Genomic DNA, 20,001 nt, shown 5'->3' with positions numbered 1-20,001 from the left:
TCTGCCTCCTGTCTTTTTGTTAGTGCCACCATCTCTAAGCTGTCCAACATAGCTGGTCTCACTACTGTCTTATAGACTTTCCCCTTCACTTGCCAATATTCTTCGGTCACAAATCACTCCTGCCACCTTTCTCCACCCACTCCACCCTGCCTACACTCTCTTCTTCACCTCTCTACCACACTCTCCATTACTTTGGACAGTTGACCCCCAACTATTTAAACTCATCTACTTTCACCACTTCTACTCCTTGGAATTGCACTATTCCACTGGGCTCCCTCCCATTCACACACATGTACTCAGTCTTATTCCTACTGACTTTCATTCCCCTTCTCTCCAGAGCACATCTCAACTTCTCCAGACTAGACTCAACCTGCTCTCTACTCTCACTACAGATCACAATGTCATCTGGAAACTCCTGTCTGATGCCATCTGTCAAGCTGTCCATCACCAATGCAAACAAGAAGGAGCTGATCCTTGGTGTAATCCCACCTCCACCTTGAATGAGTCTGTCATTCCTACTGCGCATCTCACCATTGCCACACTAATTTTGTACATGTCTTGCACTACCCTCACATACTCCTCTGCCACTCCAGAATTCTTCATACAATTCCACAACTCTTCTCTTGGCACCCTGTCATAAGCTTTCTCCAAATCCACAAACACACAATTTTAAATGGAACATTTACAACCCCTGGCAAAAATTATGGAATTACCGGCCTCGGAAGATGTTCATTCAGTTGTTTAATTTTGTAGAAAAAAAGCAGATCACAGACATGATGTTATGTGCAGACGCGAGTTGAGGAGTGGACCAGCGTCTGACTGAACCCAGCGCTAAAACAACCAGAAAGCGGTTCCAAAAACAAAACAAATTTATTTCCCTTCTGTGCAATAATTGTGTACAACATAAATGTGCGGTTGTCTGGCGAGGTGAAGGACAGCGTGCTCTCCAGCGCCCAAATGGATCGAAGCCCGACGCTTCTGGACCCAGACTCACCGCCGAACACCCCCCAGGTGGATATGACAAACTGACTCTGTGAAGGATGGAAAAGGTGAGGTAAGTCAACAGCTACAACAAATATCCTTCAAAGGCACACACTATCAGCAACACATTCAGGTCTGAATTTAAGCTTTATGTAAAATGAGCAGCTTCTCACAACAGGTGGAGGATCATCATTCCGTACGCCACGGCAGTGAGAAGCAAGCTGCACATCAATGTTCAAATATACTGCGTAACAAAATACCAAATTACTATTAACACTTATTCAGACAATCATCACCTCTGATGTGTGCTGACAGCATGTGTCCCTCACCCGTCCTCCTTCACAGGCACGATGTGTCAAACCCAGGCGCAGTCCTCAGCGTCTCACAAACGAACGTCACAAGGTCGAGTTCCCGGCAATTCTGCTCGAATCACTCATGGCTTAAATGCAGAACGCCATCTCATTATCTGCTTCAGCTGAAAGTCTTTAAGTTTGCACGTGAGCATCATCCACAGGTGCTGCAAGTCATCAGGCCTGCACGTGAACATCCTCCGCAAGTGCAGCCAATAATGCTGATGAGGGTGAAGGACTCTTCTGCCAGTACCTTCTCCACAGACAAATAACCAGTTTGCATACCACCTGGAGAGCAAAGAAAAGAAAACAACACCAAAATGTCCAGCCAAACCCCCCAACACACAACAGTACCCCCCCATCAACGGGAAGCCTCCCGGCGACCGAACAGACCAGGCCCAAGAACAGCACCTCCCTCCGGGGTCCACGTCAGGAAGCAGATGGCGTAACGCTCCCAAGGACCACCGCAGACAGCAGGACAGGGCACCGTGGCTGGAAGGCCAGCTGGCATCAACAAAAAAAAACCAAAAAGTCCCATATACAACCCAACATACAAGAAAAAACACAAAACCCACCCAAACCCTCCGCAGGGGACCGTCCCATCCAACCCCGGGAAGAAAAGAAAAACACCCAAATCCAAAAACCCAACATAGCCCCAACAACACAATACCAACATAAATTCACAAAGAAAAATAACAAACAACCCCCACAGAACGACTTGCAGAGCCCAACACCCCCCAGAAGACCTTTACCGCCAGTTCCAGGAGTAACAGCCAAAGCCGGAATCCCACAGAGGTCCCCAGGTATTCATGGAGCAACAGCGCCCCCCAGAGGACCGTACCATCAACCCCAGGAGGCACCCTCTTCACAACCCAGGAACCCCAGACCCGGCCACACTTGGCTAGTCGGCCCCACAATCAATTCCCCCCCAGAGGACCGTCCCATCAACCCTGGAGGTGGAACCTGGAAGGAAACATAAAAAAAAAACAAAAATCCAACCCCCGGCGGACTTCATTAAACCACCCCGGGGGCAAATAAAACAACCGGCAAACCCTGTTACCCCCCCAGCACACCGAAAGACCCCAGATCACTCCCAGAGCCTATCGTCAGCTCAGTTTTGGCGAACGGCACAAAACTACCAAGCTGGGGAAGGAAACAGGAAAAACTAACCCAGTCCCATCCCCTAAGCGCAGCGGAAAACCGGAAATACGTCCGGTGCCCCAAACCGACCATACCACCAGCCCATCGGGAGGGGTGGAACTACCGAAATGGCGAACGGCACAGATAGGCCCACCACTCCGACTGAGGTACGTTCCCGCTGCACCACACCCCGGTAACACCAATGACGAACGGTCAAAGGCCCACCGGGGCTGGAGTGGAACCGGGCATCAACCAAATCCAAAAAAACGCCCCTGACACCCCCCCAGGTGCAGAGGTTTTCTGAGATATGCTCAGCGTAACCAACCTGCACCACCCCACAACCCACAACACAAACGGTCTTAGAGCATGTGAGGTTGGGGTTAGAGAAGCAGGGAAATAAAAAAACAACAAAACAAAACGACCCAATCCTCAAACAAAAATTACCTAAACTCAAATAATGATTACCTGAGTCCAGCCGAGCTCCGAACTGCCAGTCGTTCACTCCACCAGAACCGCCTCTAAAGCCCCAAACAATTTATAACCCCTTACATGAAAACAAAAACAGCCCAAATAACTAAACAACCAAAGATCTGCCCCTTTTTTTTTTTTTTTTTTTTTTTGTGTGTGTCTATTATTATGCCTGTCTAAGAACACCTGGAGATACGTCATTGTTCTCTTTCTTGACGCTTATGTGACCGGGGCAATATGGCGGCTTCAGCTCGTCCGAGCTGCATGGGCTCATCCGCAACAGGAGCCAGAGGTCCTGTCGGAGGAGTCTCAGTGGGGCGAAGAAGAGGCAGCCCTGATCTGTGTCGGGGAAAGCCCCGAGATGAAAAGACCCGCTCTGATGTCCGCCCTCTCTCGTGTCCATGCTCCTTTATCCGATCATCTAGATGAATAGCCAAAGATATCAGCTCATCTGAATCTTTTGGTTCGTCATGGACTGCTAGCTCGTCTTTTAATGAATCGTTCAAACCATCCACAAACACTCCTCTCAAAGCTGCGGCATTCCAACCGGACTGAGCAGAAAAAATTCGGAAATCCACGGAATAATCCGCCGCACTCCGCCTCCCCTGCCTGAGATTCAGCAACCGTTGGGCAACGGTATTCGTTTTCACCGGATGGTCAAAAACCAATCGGAACTCCCGGGAGAAATCCTTAAAGGATCCTAACACTGGAGAGTTATTACTCCACAACGCAGTGACCCAAGCTAAGGCGTCACCTCGGAGCAAATTTGTCACATATGAGACACGGCTACCATCAGAAGAGAAGGAAGCCGGTCGCTGAGCAAAAACCAGAGAACATTGCATCAAAAACGGAGCACAAGCTTCAACGTTTCCCGCATATGGCTCCGGATGACAAATAATTGGTTCGGAAGCCGAATCTCTGGGTGACGGAGTTATCTGCACCGGTATCGATGGTGCCGCAGCTGGAGCAGCAGGAAGCGGAACGGCTTGCGCTGCAAGCTCCGTAACACGGGCGTCTGTTTGATTAATTTGGTTTGTGAGATGCTGTAATTGCTCCCATATCTTCTCCAAATGTTCTTGAACTTTTTCGGCAAAAGGAACTGCTTCTGCCACTGGGTCCATTTTGGAATGGCCGGGAACTACTGTTATGTGCAGACGCGAGTTGAGGAGCGGATCAGCGTCTGACTGAACCCAGCGCTAAAATAACCAGAAAGCGGTTCCAAAAACAAAACAAGTTTATTTCCCTTCTGTGCAATAATTGTGTACAACATAAATGTGCGGTTGTCTGGCGAGGTGAAGGACGGCGCACTTTCCAGCGCCCAAATGGATCGAAGCCCGACGCTTCTGGACCCAGACTCACCGCTGAACACCCCCCAGGTGGATACGACAAACTGACTCTGTGAAGGACAGAAAAGGTGAGGTAAGTCAACAGCTACAACAAATATCTTTCAAAGGCACACACTATCAGCAACACATTCAGGTCTGAATTTAAGCTTTATGTAAAATGAGCAGCTTCTCACAACAGGTGGAGGATCATCATTCCGTACGCCACGGCAGTGAGAAGCGAGCTGCGCAATTCTCATCAATGTTCAAATATACTGTGTAACAAAATACCAAATTACTATTAACACTTATTCAGACAATCATCACCTCTGATGTGTGCTGCCAGCATGTGTCCCTCACCCATCCTCCTTCACAGGCACGATGTGTCAAACCCAGGCACGGTCCTCAGCGTCTCACAAACGAACGTCACAAGGTCGAGTTCCCGGCAATTCTGCTCGAATCACTCATGGCTTAAATGCAGAACGCCATCTCATTATCTGCTTCAGCTGAAAGTCTTTAAGTTTGCACGTGAGCATCATCCACAGGTGCTGCAAGTCATTAGGCCTGCACGTGAACATCCTCCACAAGTGCAGCCAATAATGCTGATGAGGGTGAAGGACTCTTCTGCCAGCACCTTCTCCACAGACAAAAAACCAGTTTGCATACCACCTGGAGAGCAAAGAAAAGAAAACAACACCAAAATGTCCAGCCAAACCCCCCAACACACAACACATGACACAAAACTAAAGTCATTTCAAATGGCAACTTTCTGGCTTTAAGAAACGCTATAAGAAATCAAGAAAAAAATATTATGGCAGTCAGTAACGGTTACTTTTTTTAGACCAAGCAGAGGAAAAAAATATGGAATCATTCAATTCTGAGGAAAAAATTATGGAATCACCCTGTAAATTTTCATCCCCAAAACTAACACCTGCATCAAATCAGATCTGCTCGTTGACATTGACCCTGTGCCATGACATTGACCCTAAGTGTCTTTTTGCAAGGAATGTTTTCGCAGTTTTTGTTCTATGGCAAGATGCATTATCATCTTGAAAAATGATTTCATCATCCCCAAACATCCTTTCAATTGTCCAAAATATCAATGTAAACTTGTGCATTTATTGATGATGTAATGACAGCCATCTCCCCAGTGCCTTTACCTGACATGCAGCCCCATATCATCAATGACTGTGGAAATTTACATGTTCTCTTCAGGCAGTCATCTTTATAAATCTCACTGGAACGGCACCAAACAAAAGTTCCAGCATCATCACCTTGCCCAATGCAGATTCGAGATTCATCACTGAATATGACTTTCATCCAGTCATCCACAGTCCACGATTGCTTTTCCTTAGCCCATTGTAACCTTGTTTTTTTCTGTTTAGGTGTTAATGATGGCTTTCGTTTAGCTTTTCTGTATGTAAATCCCATTTCCTTTAGGCGGTTTCTTACAGTTCGGTCACAGACGTTGACTCCAGTTTCCTCCCATTCGTTCCTCATTTGTTTTGTTGTGCATTTTTCGATTTTTGAGACATATTACTTTAAGTTTTCTGTCTTGACCCTTTGATGTCTTCCTTGGTCTACCAGTATGTTTGCCTTTAACAACCTTCTCATGTTGTTTGTATTTGGTCCAGAGTTTAGACACAGCTGACTGTGAACAACCAACATCTTTTGCAACATTGCATGATGATTTACCCTCTTTTAAGAGTTTGATAATCCTCTCCTTTGTTTCAATTGACATCTCTCGTGTTGGAGCCATGATTCATGTCAGTCCACTTGGTGCAACAGCTCTCCAAGGTGTGATCACTCCTTTTTAGATGCCAAGACTAACGAGCAGATTTGATTTGATGCAGGTGTTAGTTTTGTGGATGAAAATTACAGGGTGATTCCATAATTTTTTCTCAGAATTGAGTGATTCCATATTTTTTCCTCTGCTTGGTCTAAAAAAGGAACCGTTACTGACTGCCACAATCTTTTTTTCTTGATTTCTTATAGTGTTTCTAAATCCAGAAAGTTGCCATTTGAATGACTTTAGTTTTGTGTCATGTCTGTGATCTGCTTTTTTCTACAAAATTAAACAACTGAATGAACATCTCCGAGGCCGGTGATTCCATAATTATTGCCAGGGGTTGTATATAACCAGGAAGTCCCACTGAGATTGAGATCTTTTCACAAGGGAGACCTGGACAATTTTTTAAGTTCCCCATCCACCTAACTTTACTCTTACCGCACATCTAGTCATTTCTTTCTCATTTTCTTCACCCATCAGCTCCTCAAATTATTCCCTCCACCTTCTTTATTCCAGTTCAGTCCTTTGACCAAAAAGCACACCTGTTAACCCGGCCTCGATCGATCCAATATGGAATTAGATTTGTACTCTGCATCTTTAATTTGGCTTGTTTTACATCGGCTGCCCTTCCTGACACAACCCTACTCATTTATCCAGGCTTGGGACTGTGTCGTAGACTGAATGGTCTCCCCAAAAAATCGGTCCCTCTGCCTTCACTGCTGATGCATTATTTTGGAGCTTCAGCAGCAATTCACCAATTATCACCTCATTTCTGCTTAAGACTTATTTTAGAATGATTAAAGAAGCTTTACTTTGTCATCTGATGGTGAATAATCACATTATTCCCTTTGATTGGTTTGGGTGTAGAAAGCCAGACTCAGAGAGTCAGTCTCAGACGTGCTGGTGTCGCCTTTTGATTGGTCCCCTGTCTTTTATGATGAAATAATGCTGAATTTATGTGGAAATGATTGTTGTACAAAAGCTTCAGAGATCTGTTGCTGGGATAGATGATGGCTAGAGTGCAGTTTTAGGCAGAAACAAAAGGATAATCAGTGAATCACTGCTGACACTCCAAAAATGAAGCATGTGCAGTATGCAAAAAGGGGACCGATTTTTAGGGGGGACCGATCAGACCGCTATACCGCTACTCAGAGGTACCTGCTGCACACCCCATGTGGCTGAGATTTGACAAACTTTTAAAGTTAATGCCCTGCCTCCTTCTATGCTCCTGATTTATCCGGCTTGGAACCAGCACATCCCATGTGGCCTTCAGTCTATCATGCCTAAATGGCAGAATTTGTTTGAAAATCTTCTCATGTTGCATCCTTGGGCATTGACATGTTTGAAAACGTAGCAACAGTGATTGAGATTGACAGGAACTAATGGTCAGTGGTTCATTGAGGTGCCAAAGCCAGTTTGACCATTTATCTTTAAGTCTTGATCCATTCTTCAACAGAGCAACATGTTTGCAAATTATAGTAATCTTTAGATATGTTTGTGCACTGTTACTGTGTTTTGTTGATATTTGTGTTGTTTTCCTGTGTGTCACCTGCAGGTCCTGAGTCCCACCTACAAGCAGCGTAATGAAGACTTCCGGAAGCTTTTCAAACAGCTGCCAGACAGCGAGCGCCTCATTGTGGGTCCGTCTCACCTACACAGATATGAACAATACAAGATCATCAGTTAAAAAAATGCACACAACAAATATGTGAGAAATTGTGCACAATTCCATAGCCACAGTAGATTTACTTTCAGTCTTTACCTTGTTTGAGTGTGGTATGATCTTTATGGACAAACCTAAATCCTCCTGGTGCATGTTCTTTGCAGATGACACTGTGTGGTGAAACACCAGAAGGGATGAAATAAAGAGGTGTCTAGAGGAATGGAGAAGGTCTTGCTGAAGGAATAGAGAAGGCTGAGGTTTGAGAGTCAAAAGCCCAATCCCAATACCCTCCCTTCACCCTACCACTTTGCCTTTTCATGCAAAATGAAGGGAAAGGGAAAAGCGATAGGGTAAAGGGAGGGTATTGGGATTGGGCCTTAGAAAGAAGTAGTAGAAAGAAGTTTGTAGAAAGAAGTACTGAAAATAGTTCATACCTTTATCTATGGCACCCACAGAGCTCTGATAGTGGTGATGAAGGTGTGCTTTTGTTGTACTCAAAAACATTGATGTCTGCTTTTGGATTTTATAAAAGTTCATGCCAACAGTCGAATCATGGTATATCCTGTACATATCCACATAGTATTATGGGTTGGATCATGCTCATTCTATGTCCTCAAGTCGGAATCCTTCCCCTGTTTCATAGTACTATGAAATCCATCATTAATGGGGCATTGGTTGCTGTCAACCCAAAAGCTGCTGGATGCATGCTGGGAATCCTGATATTAGCTCTACAAAGTGTTGTCTGTTCTCTGTGGGACATGCAGGAACAACTGCAGAAATGGATTTCATGGAATTTGTGCTCTCTGTAGAAAGTCAAACGTGGGCCTGACTGAAATCTTAGGATCTCTAGTAATCCACATTGTCATTTGTTGTTATGTTGATGTGACATCATCCCTTATTATTCTGCCTTACGCTTTAGCAAATTTGGGGGGTTATATCTGGCAAGCTGTATGTTCAGCACATTTTTATTAAAATATAAGTGCCATGGGCATCCTGACAGGCACAACATACCTACAGCATGACCAACAGTCGTCAAAGATGGAGATTTGTATGTAAGTAGTGGTAAGACCAGCAATGATGCTGACACATGGGAAGTGAAGGGAGTGCAGGAAAAGATGGATGGATGGATGGATGGATGGATGGATGGATGGATGGATGGATGGATGGATGGATGGATGGATGGATGGATGGATGGATGGATGGATGGATGGATGGATGGATGGATGGATGGATGGATTCGGGTCGTGGGGGCAACAGCTCCAGCAGGGGACCCCAGACTTCCCTTTCCCATGCTACATTGACCACCTCTGACTGGGGAATCCAGAGGCATTCCCAGGCCAGTGTGGAGATATAATCTCTCCACCTAGTCCTGGGTCTTCCCCGGGGTTTCCTCCCAGATGGACGTGCCTGGAACACCTCCCTTGGGAGGCACCCAGGAGGCATCCTTACCAGATGCCCAAACCACCTCAGCTGGCTCCTTTCAATGCGAAGGAGCAGCGACTCTACTCTGAGCCTCCCGCGGATGATTTACCTTCTCACCCTATCTCAAAGGGAGACACCAGTCACCCTCCTGAGGAAGCCCATTTTGGCTGCTTGTACCCGCAATAGTTCTTTCAGTCATGACCCAACCCTCATGACAATAGGTGACAGTAGGAACGAAGATTGACCAGTAGATTGAGAGCTTCACCTTTTGGGTCAACTCTCTTTTTGTCACAACAGTACGGTAGAGCGAATGCAATACCACCCCTGCTGTGCCGATTCTCCTGCCAATCTCATGCTCCATCATCCCCTCACTTGTGAACAAGACCCTGAGGTACTTGAACTCCTTCACTTGGGGCAAGGCCGTATTCCCTAGCCGGAGTAGGCAATCCATCGGTTTCCTGCTGAGAACCATGGCCTCAGATTTAGAGGTGCTGATCCTCATCCCAGCCGCTTCACACTCGGCTGCGAACTGATCCAGTGAGTCTTGGAGGTCACTGGCCGATGAAGCCAACAGGACCACATCATCTGCAAAAAACAGTGATAAGACCTTGACCCCACCAAACTGGAAACCCTCCTCCCCCTGACTGCACCTTGATATCCTGTCCATGAATATTACAAACAGGATTAGTGACAATGGCAGCTCCTGGCAGGCCCTGGCAGGGCTGCCAGGGCAAATTAAACAATCAGAGGCACAAATATAGTACAACACCAATCCCAATGAAGTTGGGATGTTGTGTAGAATGTAAATAAAAACAGAATACAATGATTTGCAAATCCTCTGTGTTACATCACCTTTCCTTCTAACAACACTCAATAAGCATTTGGGAACTGAGGATACTATTTGTTGAAGCTTTGTAGGTGGAATTCTTTCCCATTCATGCTTGATGTATGGCTTCAGTTGTTCAACAGTCCGGGGTCTCCATTGTCGTATTTTGCGCTTCATAATGGGCCACACATTTACAATGGGTGACAGGTCTGGACTGCAGGCAGGCCAGTCTAGTACCCACACTCTTTTACTACGAAGCCACGGTGTTGTAACACGTGCAGAATGTGGCTTGGCATTGTCTTTGCTGAAATAAGCAGGGACGTCCCAAAAAAGACGTTGCTTGGATGGCAACATGTGTTGCTCCAAAATCTGGATGTACCTTTCAGCATTGAAGGTACCATCACAGATGTTTAAATTGCCCATGCCATGGGCACTAACACACCCCCATACCATCACAGATGCTGGCTTTTGAACTTTGACCTGGTAACAATCTGGATGGCCTTTTTCCTCTTTTGTCCAGAGGACATGACATCCATGATTTCCAAAAACAATTTGAAATGTGGACTCATCAGACCACAGCACACTTTTCCACTTTGCGTCTGACCATTTCAAATGGCCTCTGGTCCAGAGAAGGCAGCAGCGTTTCTGGATGTTGATGTGTGGCTTTCACTTTGCATGGTAGAGTTTTAAATTGCACTTGTAGATGTAGTGACGAACTGTGTTAACCCTCTGGGGTTCTAGGGCATTTTTTGGACAGTTCACTCACCTGGTATAAATGTTTTATTATTGCTGTTAACAGCTCTCCCTGCATCTCACAATCAAGTTTTATGTCTCTTTTTTTCAGGACAACCTGTGCTTTCAGAATATATATGTTTCTGCTGTGTTTTATAAGTGTAATAAAGGTTTACAATCAAAAATAGGCAAGGAAAAAATAAAGCGAAAAATAATTTTCCACACACATTTATTCAAAACACACAGCAAACTATAATAAATAACTGTTTTGATACTTTACAAAGGTAATTTGAGGTCTTGTGTGAAAGACTGTACAACAGTAAGGTTCAAACAATAAACACAAATGCACATTTTGAACAATATATACAAAATGGTCTATGCGTTTTGTTGTCCATTGATATGGTAAACAGTGCTTTATGCAGAGAAAGCAACAGAGTTATCCCGTAACATTCACATGCAAACTAGTTGTTTGAGCTCTTGTTTGAGCATGTGAGATTGTCATCAGAGGCTCGCTGTGTGCTCCTGCTTTCACTGATCGCTGTGCGTAATGACGCAGGGCGCACTGAGTATGTACTAATAGTATGTACTCATTGGAGCACCCAGGAGACTATTCAAACAGGCCAACTAGTAAGATATCACTCCTGAAAACAATCTTTGGCTTTTCACGTGAGGTAAAGCTGCCCTACGATTTGATTTTGCAAAACCATGTGATGGTGAACCAATTCCGATTGGACACTCACATTGCACATGTCATCACACAGCTTCTATGAGGAGTACAAAGATGACCGATAGCTGGCTCGAAAGTCCGTGGAGTTAACTTTTCAGCAAAAAAAAAATAAGTTTCTATCTCATATCATTCAAAACGTATTTATAATTTAGTAAAGCTTGGTCTTAGCCGTGGTATACGACCCCAGAGGGTTAACTGAAAATGGTTTTCTGAAGTGTTCCTGAGCCCACGCGGTAAGATCCCTTACACAATGATCTTGGTTTTTAATGCAGTGCCACCTGAGGGATTCGAAGGTCACGACCATTCAGTTTTGGTTTTCAGCCTTGTCGCTTATGTGTAGAAAGCTCTCCAGATTCTCTGAATGGTCTGATTATATTATGGACTGTAGATGATGGAATCCCTAAATTCCTTGCAATTGAATGTTGAGAAACATTGTTCTTAAACTGTTTTCACGCAGATGTTCACAAAGTGGTGATCCTCACCCCATCTTTGCTTGTGAATGGCTGAGCCTTTTGGGAATGTTCCTTATATACCCAATCATGACACTCACATGTTTCCATTTTGGTGTTCTTTGAGCATTCATCAACTTTCCCAGTCTTTTGTTCCCGTCCCAACTTTTTTGAGATGTGTTGCAGGCATCCATTTCAAAATGAGCAAATACTTGCACAAAAACAAAAACGTTTATCAGTTTGAACATTAAATATCTTGTCTTTGTGGTGTATTCAATTGAATATAGGTTGAAGAGGATTTGCAAATCATTGTATTCTGCTTTTATTTACATTTTACACAACGTTCCAACTTCAAAGGAGTTGGGGTTGTAGCAGAAATAACTAACAAAGAATCGAAAAGTGGATTTATAGTTGGTTTGGATGTGAGACGATGTACTGTGTGGAAAAAGTCCATCAGAAACAGACAGACAGATGTGGGAAGAAATTAAGGGAAGGCAGCTGAATAATTTATGAAAGATAAATGAGTCTACATTTTGAAAGACTGAAATATTGTTTCAAAGTATAATACGCAAATAAATAATCTTGAAAAAAAATTTGAAGATTTGGCACATTTTCTGAGTTTTAATTTTTTTCAGCGATTCAAATCTATTTTTAGGAAGGACTAAAAAAATCTGACTTCTTTAAAAATCTTAATGCACAATGTTGGATTTACCTGTTTGAAGAGATTGTAATTTTTGTGACTCTTATTTCCAACCAGATTACTCGTGTGCCCTGCAGAGGGACATCCTCCTGCAGGGACGCCTCTACCTCTCAGAGAACTGGATCTGCTTCTACAGTAACATTTTCCGCTGGGAAACTCTGGTGAGAACTCCACTGCAACATGTTTCCTTTTGTTATCTATTTGTTCCATAAAAATGACCTTTTGGTGACAGATTGGCTCTGTATTGTTACTGGTTTCATTTAACTCCTCCCATTACATCATGACTCGCCACGTCCTGGAACGAGTGAGTGTATTCAGCTGCTAACTTGACAAATCTGTTTGAAACTCTCAAGCTAATGGTTCGACTGAAGGATATTTGCTCCATGACCAAGGAGAAGACAGCCCGCCTCATCCCCAATGCCATCCAGCTGTGCACGGACAATGAGAAGGTGGGCGGCTCACATACGTTTTCCATCCTGCACCAAGAAATCTGATTCCATTTTAACAGCTTAGAATGTTTAATTTTCTGCCACTCAATGAATTTTGGGCACTCTGGCTTTTAGGGCATGAACACAGAACCGGAAGTGAAATTTCCCCCACGGCAAAGTTGCTGAGCAACAAAAACCTTTAAAGCATGCATTGCTAATTACTTGCACACAAAAGAGCTGATTACTACATTTTCAAACTAGCTATGCATTATCCAGCCTAGTTGCTGCAATAGCTCACCAAGCGAGCTAACCAAACTTAAAATATAGCATGGTTTAAATTTATAGTTTGTAACTAATGTGCAATGACGGTGCATCCAGAAAGTATTCACAGCGCTTCACTTTTCCTACATTTTATGTTATGTTACAGCCTTATCCCAAAATGGAGTAAATTAATTTTTCCCCCAGAATTCTACTCGCAACACCCCATAATGACAACATTTACAGCTCCCGCTGCCTTAGCAGAGCCCTAAATATCACTAAAGACAGCTCCCACCCTGGCTTTGAACTGTTTGACCTGATGCCCTCAGGGAAGCGCTACAGGTGTATTAAGACCAGAACAAGCAGACTCAAAAACAGTTTCTTTCCCAAAGCGTTAACCATCCTGAATTCCCGCATGCACCGACGATAATGTGCAACATTCCATCCCATAATGTGCAATATTTATCATTTTTAACAGTGTATATAATAACATACTTATTCTGCAATGTACATACCATCCAGTACCGTGCACCTTACCTTCTAATGTTTACATCGTATATATATTTTTGATACTCATTATTTGATATTGCTGCTTTTCTTCTTACTTGCCTGCACTGATTTTGGAGTGGGCTTTTAATCTCGTTGTACATTGTAAAAAAAGTTTTTTTGTTGTTTTTTTTTTCAAATTTATTAAAATAAAAAAGCTAAGAAATCACATATACATAAGTATTCACACACTTTGCTCAGTACTTTGTTGTTGCATCTTTGGCAGAAATTACAGCCTCAAGTCTTCTTGAATATGATGCCACAAGCTTGGTGCACCTATCTTTGGGCAGTTTTGTCCATTCCTTTTTGCAGCACCTCTCAGTCCATCAGGTTGGATGGGGAGCGTCGGTGCACAGACATTTTCAGATCTCTCCACAGATGTTCAATCAGATTCAGGTCTGAGCTCTGGCTGGGCCTCTCAAGGACATTCACAGAGTTGTCCTGAAGCCACTCCTTTGATATCTTGGCTGTGTGCTTAGGGTCATTGTCTTGCTGAAAGATGAACCGTCCCCCCAGTCTGAGGTCGAGAGTACTCTGGAGCAGGTTTTCATCCATGATGTCTCTGTACATTGCTGCGTTCATCTTTCCCTCAATCCTGACTAGTCTCCCAGTTCCTGTTGCTGAAAAACATCTCCACAGCATGATGCTGCCACCACCATGCTACACTGTAGGGATGGTGTCTGGTTTCTTCCAAACACGACGCCTGGCATTCACACCAAAGAGTTCAATTTTTGTCTCATTAGACCAGAGAATTTTGTTTCTCATGGTCTGAGAGTTCTTCATGTCCCTTTGTCAAACCCCAGGTGGGCTGCCATGTGCCTTTTACTAAGGAGTGGCTTCCGTCTGGCCACTCTATCATACAGGCCTGATTGAGGAATTGCTTCAGAGATGGTTGTCGTCCTGGAAGGTTATCCTCTCTCCACAGAGGAATGCTGGAGCTCTGAGAGTGGCCATCAGGTTCTTGGTCACCTCCCTGATTAAGGTCCTTCTCCCCTGATCGCTACGTTTAGACAGGTGTCCAGCTCTAGGAAGAGCACTGGTGGATCTGAACTCCGTCCATTTACAGATGATGAAGGCCACTGTGCTCATTGGGACCTTCAAAGCAGCGGAAATGTTTCTGTTCCCTTCCCCAGATTTGTGCCTCCAGACAATCCTGTCTACAGAGGTCTACAGACAATTCCTTTGACTTCATGCTTGGTTTGTACTCTGACACGGACTGTCAACTGTGGGACCTTTATGCAGGTAAACCCCGTTAACTCACGTATACGTAACTCGCATGTCGGCTTTGCTCGCGGTTAGTTTGTGGACCCCAAAAATTTAGACTGCTGTTTTTAACCTCATTAAGTCATGGTTTCAGATAACTCATGGTCAGATTTTGTCGACCCCAGCTTGCGCAAGTTAAGTTAAGGTAGACAGGTGTGTGTCTTTCCAAATCATGTCCAATCAACTGAATTTATCCCAGGTGGACTCCAATTAAACTGTAGAAACATCTCAAGGATGATCAGTAGAAACAGGATGCACCTGAGCTCAGTTTTGAGCTTCATGGCAAAGGCTGTGAATACTTACGTACATGTGATTTCTTGTTTTGTTTTTTGTTTTTTTGTTTTTTTTTGGGGGGGGGGGGTATAAATTTGCAAAAATCTTAAAAAAAAAATCACATTGTAATTTTGGGGTATTGTGTGTAGAATTGTGAGGAAAAAAATGAATTCCCTCCATTTTGGAATAAGGCTGTAACATAACAAAATGAGGAAAAACTGAAGCGCTGTGAATACTTTCTGGATGCATAGTACACAGTAAAATCACCAGTGTAAAAGTAACACTGACAGTGTTAAATTAACACTGACAATAAACATATGGTCATAGTCTGGCCAGAGTGGGACCATATGTTTACTGTCAGTGTTAATTTAACACTGGTGATTTTACTGTGTATGCACTGTACTAGAACCAAGTGTCCAGTAAGTAACAGATGCTTACCAAGTTAACAATTTCAACATACTAGCCTACCACATTACCCATGTGAAGCTCCTTGGGGTGACGTGTGTTGTGATATGGCGCTATAGCGATACTTCCTGTTTAGAAACACTGACGTCACATCCAAGCATGAGCATTGATGTCATTGGCAAGAACACGGGTAAATCGATACCACGAAAGAGAGAAATGATTTAAATTTACTTGCGACTTACTCAACAGGAAATGGACACTACAAACACGCGAGTGAGCCGATGGCACCCAGTTCTTGTGTCGAATTGCATTAATCCATGCAGATCTTTTTGGTTCCTGATGGAAAGAATCAATGACACATACAAATGCTCAGTGCTAATGCTTGTTAGCACTTAGCATTTGTATTTAGAATGGAACAGAATAGAAACGTTATTGTCATTGCACATATATGCATAGAACAAAACTTGTCCTCTGCATTTAACCATCCTAATTACAGTTAGACACAATCTAATCACTAGGAGCAGTGGGCAGCCACAGTCCGGCACCCGGGGACCAACTCCAGATGGTCAGGGGCAGAGAAAGAGCAGACCCTAAATAAGCATGTTTTTGATTGTGGGAGGAAACCGGAAGAAACCCATGCAGAAACAGGGAGAACATGCAAACTCCACACAGAAAGGCTGGGAATCGATCCCACGACCTTCTTGCTGTGAGGCCCCAGTGCTATCCACTAAGCCACCGCGCCACCCATTTGTCAAGAATAAGAATAAGAAAGAACTTTATTAATCCTGAAGGAAATCTTAGTTAATGTTTTTATTTGAGATTAACTTCACTTTAAAGTTGCATTCGAATGTAACGATCCAGCACTTTTCCTGTTACCTTTGCAGCACTTTTTCACCTCATTCGGGGCGAGGGATCGGACCTACATGATGATGTTCAGACTGTGGCAGAATGCTCTCATGGAAAAGGTGAGCGAGAGAGAGTGCAATGTCAGCATGCAGGGGGGGTATTTATTAGTGTTGTGTGGACTATACCTTTATTTGTGTTTCTGTTCACTGCTATTGTTTTATGTACAATTACGAATATATGACATTGTGGTGAACATCATGATGCAGGATTTAAGTGACTGCTACATACTAAGAAATCGCAAACTGAATAATCATTAAACCCCTCCCCTGGACGAAGGCCACCTGCTATACCTACCAAAACTATGCCCTGCTGTTTATTATTCCCTGAAGAAAGGGGCAGAGGTACAGTATGTCCGGAATTCTGTCTGAAGAAAGTCCAGGCGATAAAACAAAAATTATCAAAGGAATTTCCCCAAAAAATTTGGTTTATACAGTTCACTGTATGTCAGTAAGGGACAGTGCAAAGTTTAATTTAATTTGATGAGATTAAACTTTTTTACACTTTTTTATATCAAATTTATCTCATATAATCCATGCCACTAAGAGAAATAAATTCTATATAGGCCCTGAAGTTCATTGTGGCCAGTACTTGTCCCCGGATTCTATTGCATAAAACAAATGAGAGTCTACGATTGGACGGGTGGCAGGACCCATTTGGACTGGGATGATGCAGAAAAAGTGTTTTGCCTAAGGTCACAAACAGGTAGCTTGACTGGGAATTGAACCCAGGTTCACATATCGGTGTCCAACTCCTCTATGTGTAATGGAGGCCAGCAGGTGTCGCTGTGCAGATGTAGTTAGCAAACCTCACTCCCAACAGCTCAAAAGGATTCTCTGGTCATAAGGCCAGAACCCTGGGTTTTAGCCTTCTGGTTAGAGAGTCCGACTCCCATGCCAGAGATCGTGAGTTCGCGTCCTGAGGGGAGCGAATGGGCAGAGTCATAACAACACAATGCAGAGTGCAGCCGCTACAATGGTGCCATGTACCCGGATGGGAGTGAGTTTAGGGGGGTGAGTGTAACGGAGGCCAGCAGGTGTCGCTGTGCAGATGTAGTTAGTGAACCTCACTCCCAACAGCTCAAAAAGGATTCTCTGGTCACAAGGCCAGAGCCCTGGGTTTTAGCCTTCTGGTTAGAGAGTCCGACTCCCATGCTGGAGATCGTGAGTTTGTGTCCCGAGGGGAGCGAATGGGTGGAGTCATAACAACACAACGCAGAGTGCAGCCGCTACATATGGACTGCACAAATTAAGGTATTGATGAATTCTGACATATAAAGGGAGAGCCTGAGTTGGTGATGTTGGTGGGTTGGGGACATCAGTAAACCTCGCTCGGTGTGAACGCAGTCAAGATACACAGGTTTGCTTCTTCCTTCTGTTTTTCTCAGCCTCTATGTCCAAAAGAGCTGTGGCACTTTGTCCACCAGTGTTACGGTAATGAACTCGGCCTCACCAGTGAGGATGAAGACTACGTCCCTCCTGATGAGGACTTCAACACCATGGGGTGAGATTTCACCACCTCCACAACATCAAAATCACAGCACTAAAATTCATCCGTATTACTTTTGCTTCAGCAGAGTGACCGTTTTCATTTGTAGAGTAAATTATTTTGGGGGTAGTAGAGTCTGAATATTTGACACTTTCAGTTTCTGTATTGAATAGAAATAATATGACGAACATCATCAGTGAAACTGTACTTCAGGGTCACTTCAATGAATCACTGACACTGTAGGTTCATTAAAGTCTGCAAGAGACAGATTTATAAACAAAAATGAAAAAATGCAACTGAATCTGAACGTATAGCTGATGATATGTTTGAGGGCTGACAAAGAACCACACTGATCCAAGTTAGCAGATGTTGTTGCATTCCCAGAAGCCCTGACCAGCTCCCAGCGCATGTATCATGTCATGTCCATGCATGTGTGCAGCCCAGTGCTGGCAGTGTGCAACAAGCTGGTAACCTTGACCTACAGCTGTTGTCCATCTCCATGGTGCAGGTACTGTGAAGAGCTGCCAGTGGAAGACAATAATGACCCCAACGACACCAGCAACACCATCACCAAGAACATTGAGGTCCAACCCGACATCAGCCCTGTTCTGCCCCATGAAGAGTTTCCCAACACTGCCCTACCAGAACTGTCCAGCACTGGATCTCCAGTTCCCGTGAGTCAGCTGGACTTAAACTTGAATCACCACATTTTTTTGTTCACTTCACACCTCAGAATTCCATTCAGGTAAGGTCAGGTCTCAGAACTTGTGCTGGTCACCCCATCCACCATAATGTGGAACCACCCTGAGTTCTGATTGGCGGCACAGACAGGCCATCAGTCCCGTCCCTCTCCAAACAGTGAAACCATGTGAAACATGGGTATCTACATGGCCATTTCCAATTACTGGAGTCTTAAGCAGTGAAACATCAGGGAAGCACACTGGAAGGGTATATTGTCATAGCTGATAATACCTTGTGGTACAAACAGCACACCTCACCTGTCATTCCAGTGATACTCAAGAATGCTCTCCAGAGACCTGGCAACAAAAACATCCAGTCAATCAATCAATCAATCAATTTTTTTTTTATATAGCGCCAAATCACAACAAACAGTTGCCCCAAGGCGCTTTATATTGTAAGGCAAGGCCATACAATAATTATGTAAAACCCCAACGGTCAAAACGACCCCCTGTGAGCAAGCACTTGGCTACAGTGGGAAGGAAAAACTCCCTTTTAACAGGAAGAAACCTCCAGCAGAACCAGACTCAGGGAGGGGCAGTCTTCTGCTGGGACTGGTTGGGGCTGAGGGAGAGAACCAGGAAAAAGACATGCTGTGGAGGGGAGCAGAGATCGATCACTAATGATTAAATGCAGAGTGGTGCATACAGAGCAAAAAGAGAAAGAAACAGTGCATCATGGGAACCCCCCAGCAGTCTACGTCTATAGCAGCATAACTAAGGGATGGTTCAGGGTCACCTGATCCAGCCCTAACTATAAGCTTTAGCAAAAAGGAAAGTTTTAAGCCTAATCTTAAAAGTAGAGAGGGTGTCTGTCTCCCTGATCTGAATTGGGAGCTGGTTCCACAGGAGAGGAGCCTGAAAGCTGAAGGCTCTGCCTCCCATTCTACTCTTACAAACCCTAGGAACTACAAGTAAGCCTGCAGTCTGAGAGCGAAGCGCTCTATTGGGGTGATATGGTACTACGAGGTCCCTAAGATAAGATGGGACCTGATTATTCAAAACCTTATAAGTAAGAAGAAGAATTTTAAATTCTATTCTAGAATTAACAGGAAGCCAATGAAGAGAGGCCAATATGGGTGAGATATGCTCTCTCCTTCTAGTCCCCGTCAGTACTCTAGCTGCAGCATT

At 44.2% G+C, this 20,001-nt stretch overlaps 1 protein-coding gene across 10 annotated transcripts in view; it reads left to right on the top strand.

Annotated features, from left to right (window-relative positions):
- Nucleotides 1-20,001, top strand: part of LOC117516856 (protein Aster-B-like) — a 61,716-nt gene that overhangs the window by 27,956 nt on the left and 13,759 nt on the right. For 6 of the 10 annotated variants that reach the window (XM_034177734.1, XM_034177730.1, XM_034177731.1 and 3 more), the window contains 6 exons: nt 7,606-7,690; nt 12,627-12,730; nt 12,923-13,018; nt 16,627-16,707; nt 18,033-18,148; nt 18,618-18,807. In XM_034177734.1, the coding sequence (XP_034033625.1) occupies nt 7,606-7,690; nt 12,627-12,730; nt 12,923-13,018; nt 16,627-16,707; nt 18,033-18,148; nt 18,618-18,807 (672 nt within the window). The remainder of the gene's footprint in view (nt 1-7,605; nt 7,691-12,626; nt 12,731-12,922; nt 13,019-16,626; nt 16,708-18,032; nt 18,149-18,617; nt 18,808-20,001) is intronic. The other 4 variants (XM_034177739.1, XM_034177737.1, XM_034177736.1 and 1 more) reach the window with 1 other exon arrangement.

This window comes from Thalassophryne amazonica, chromosome 9 (genome assembly GCF_902500255.1).
Source record: "Thalassophryne amazonica chromosome 9, fThaAma1.1, whole genome shotgun sequence".
Taxonomy (NCBI): Eukaryota; Metazoa; Chordata; class Actinopteri; order Batrachoidiformes; family Batrachoididae; genus Thalassophryne; species Thalassophryne amazonica.
Note: the sequence above shows the minus strand (reverse complement) of the source record. Positions and strands in the feature narration are given on the sequence as shown.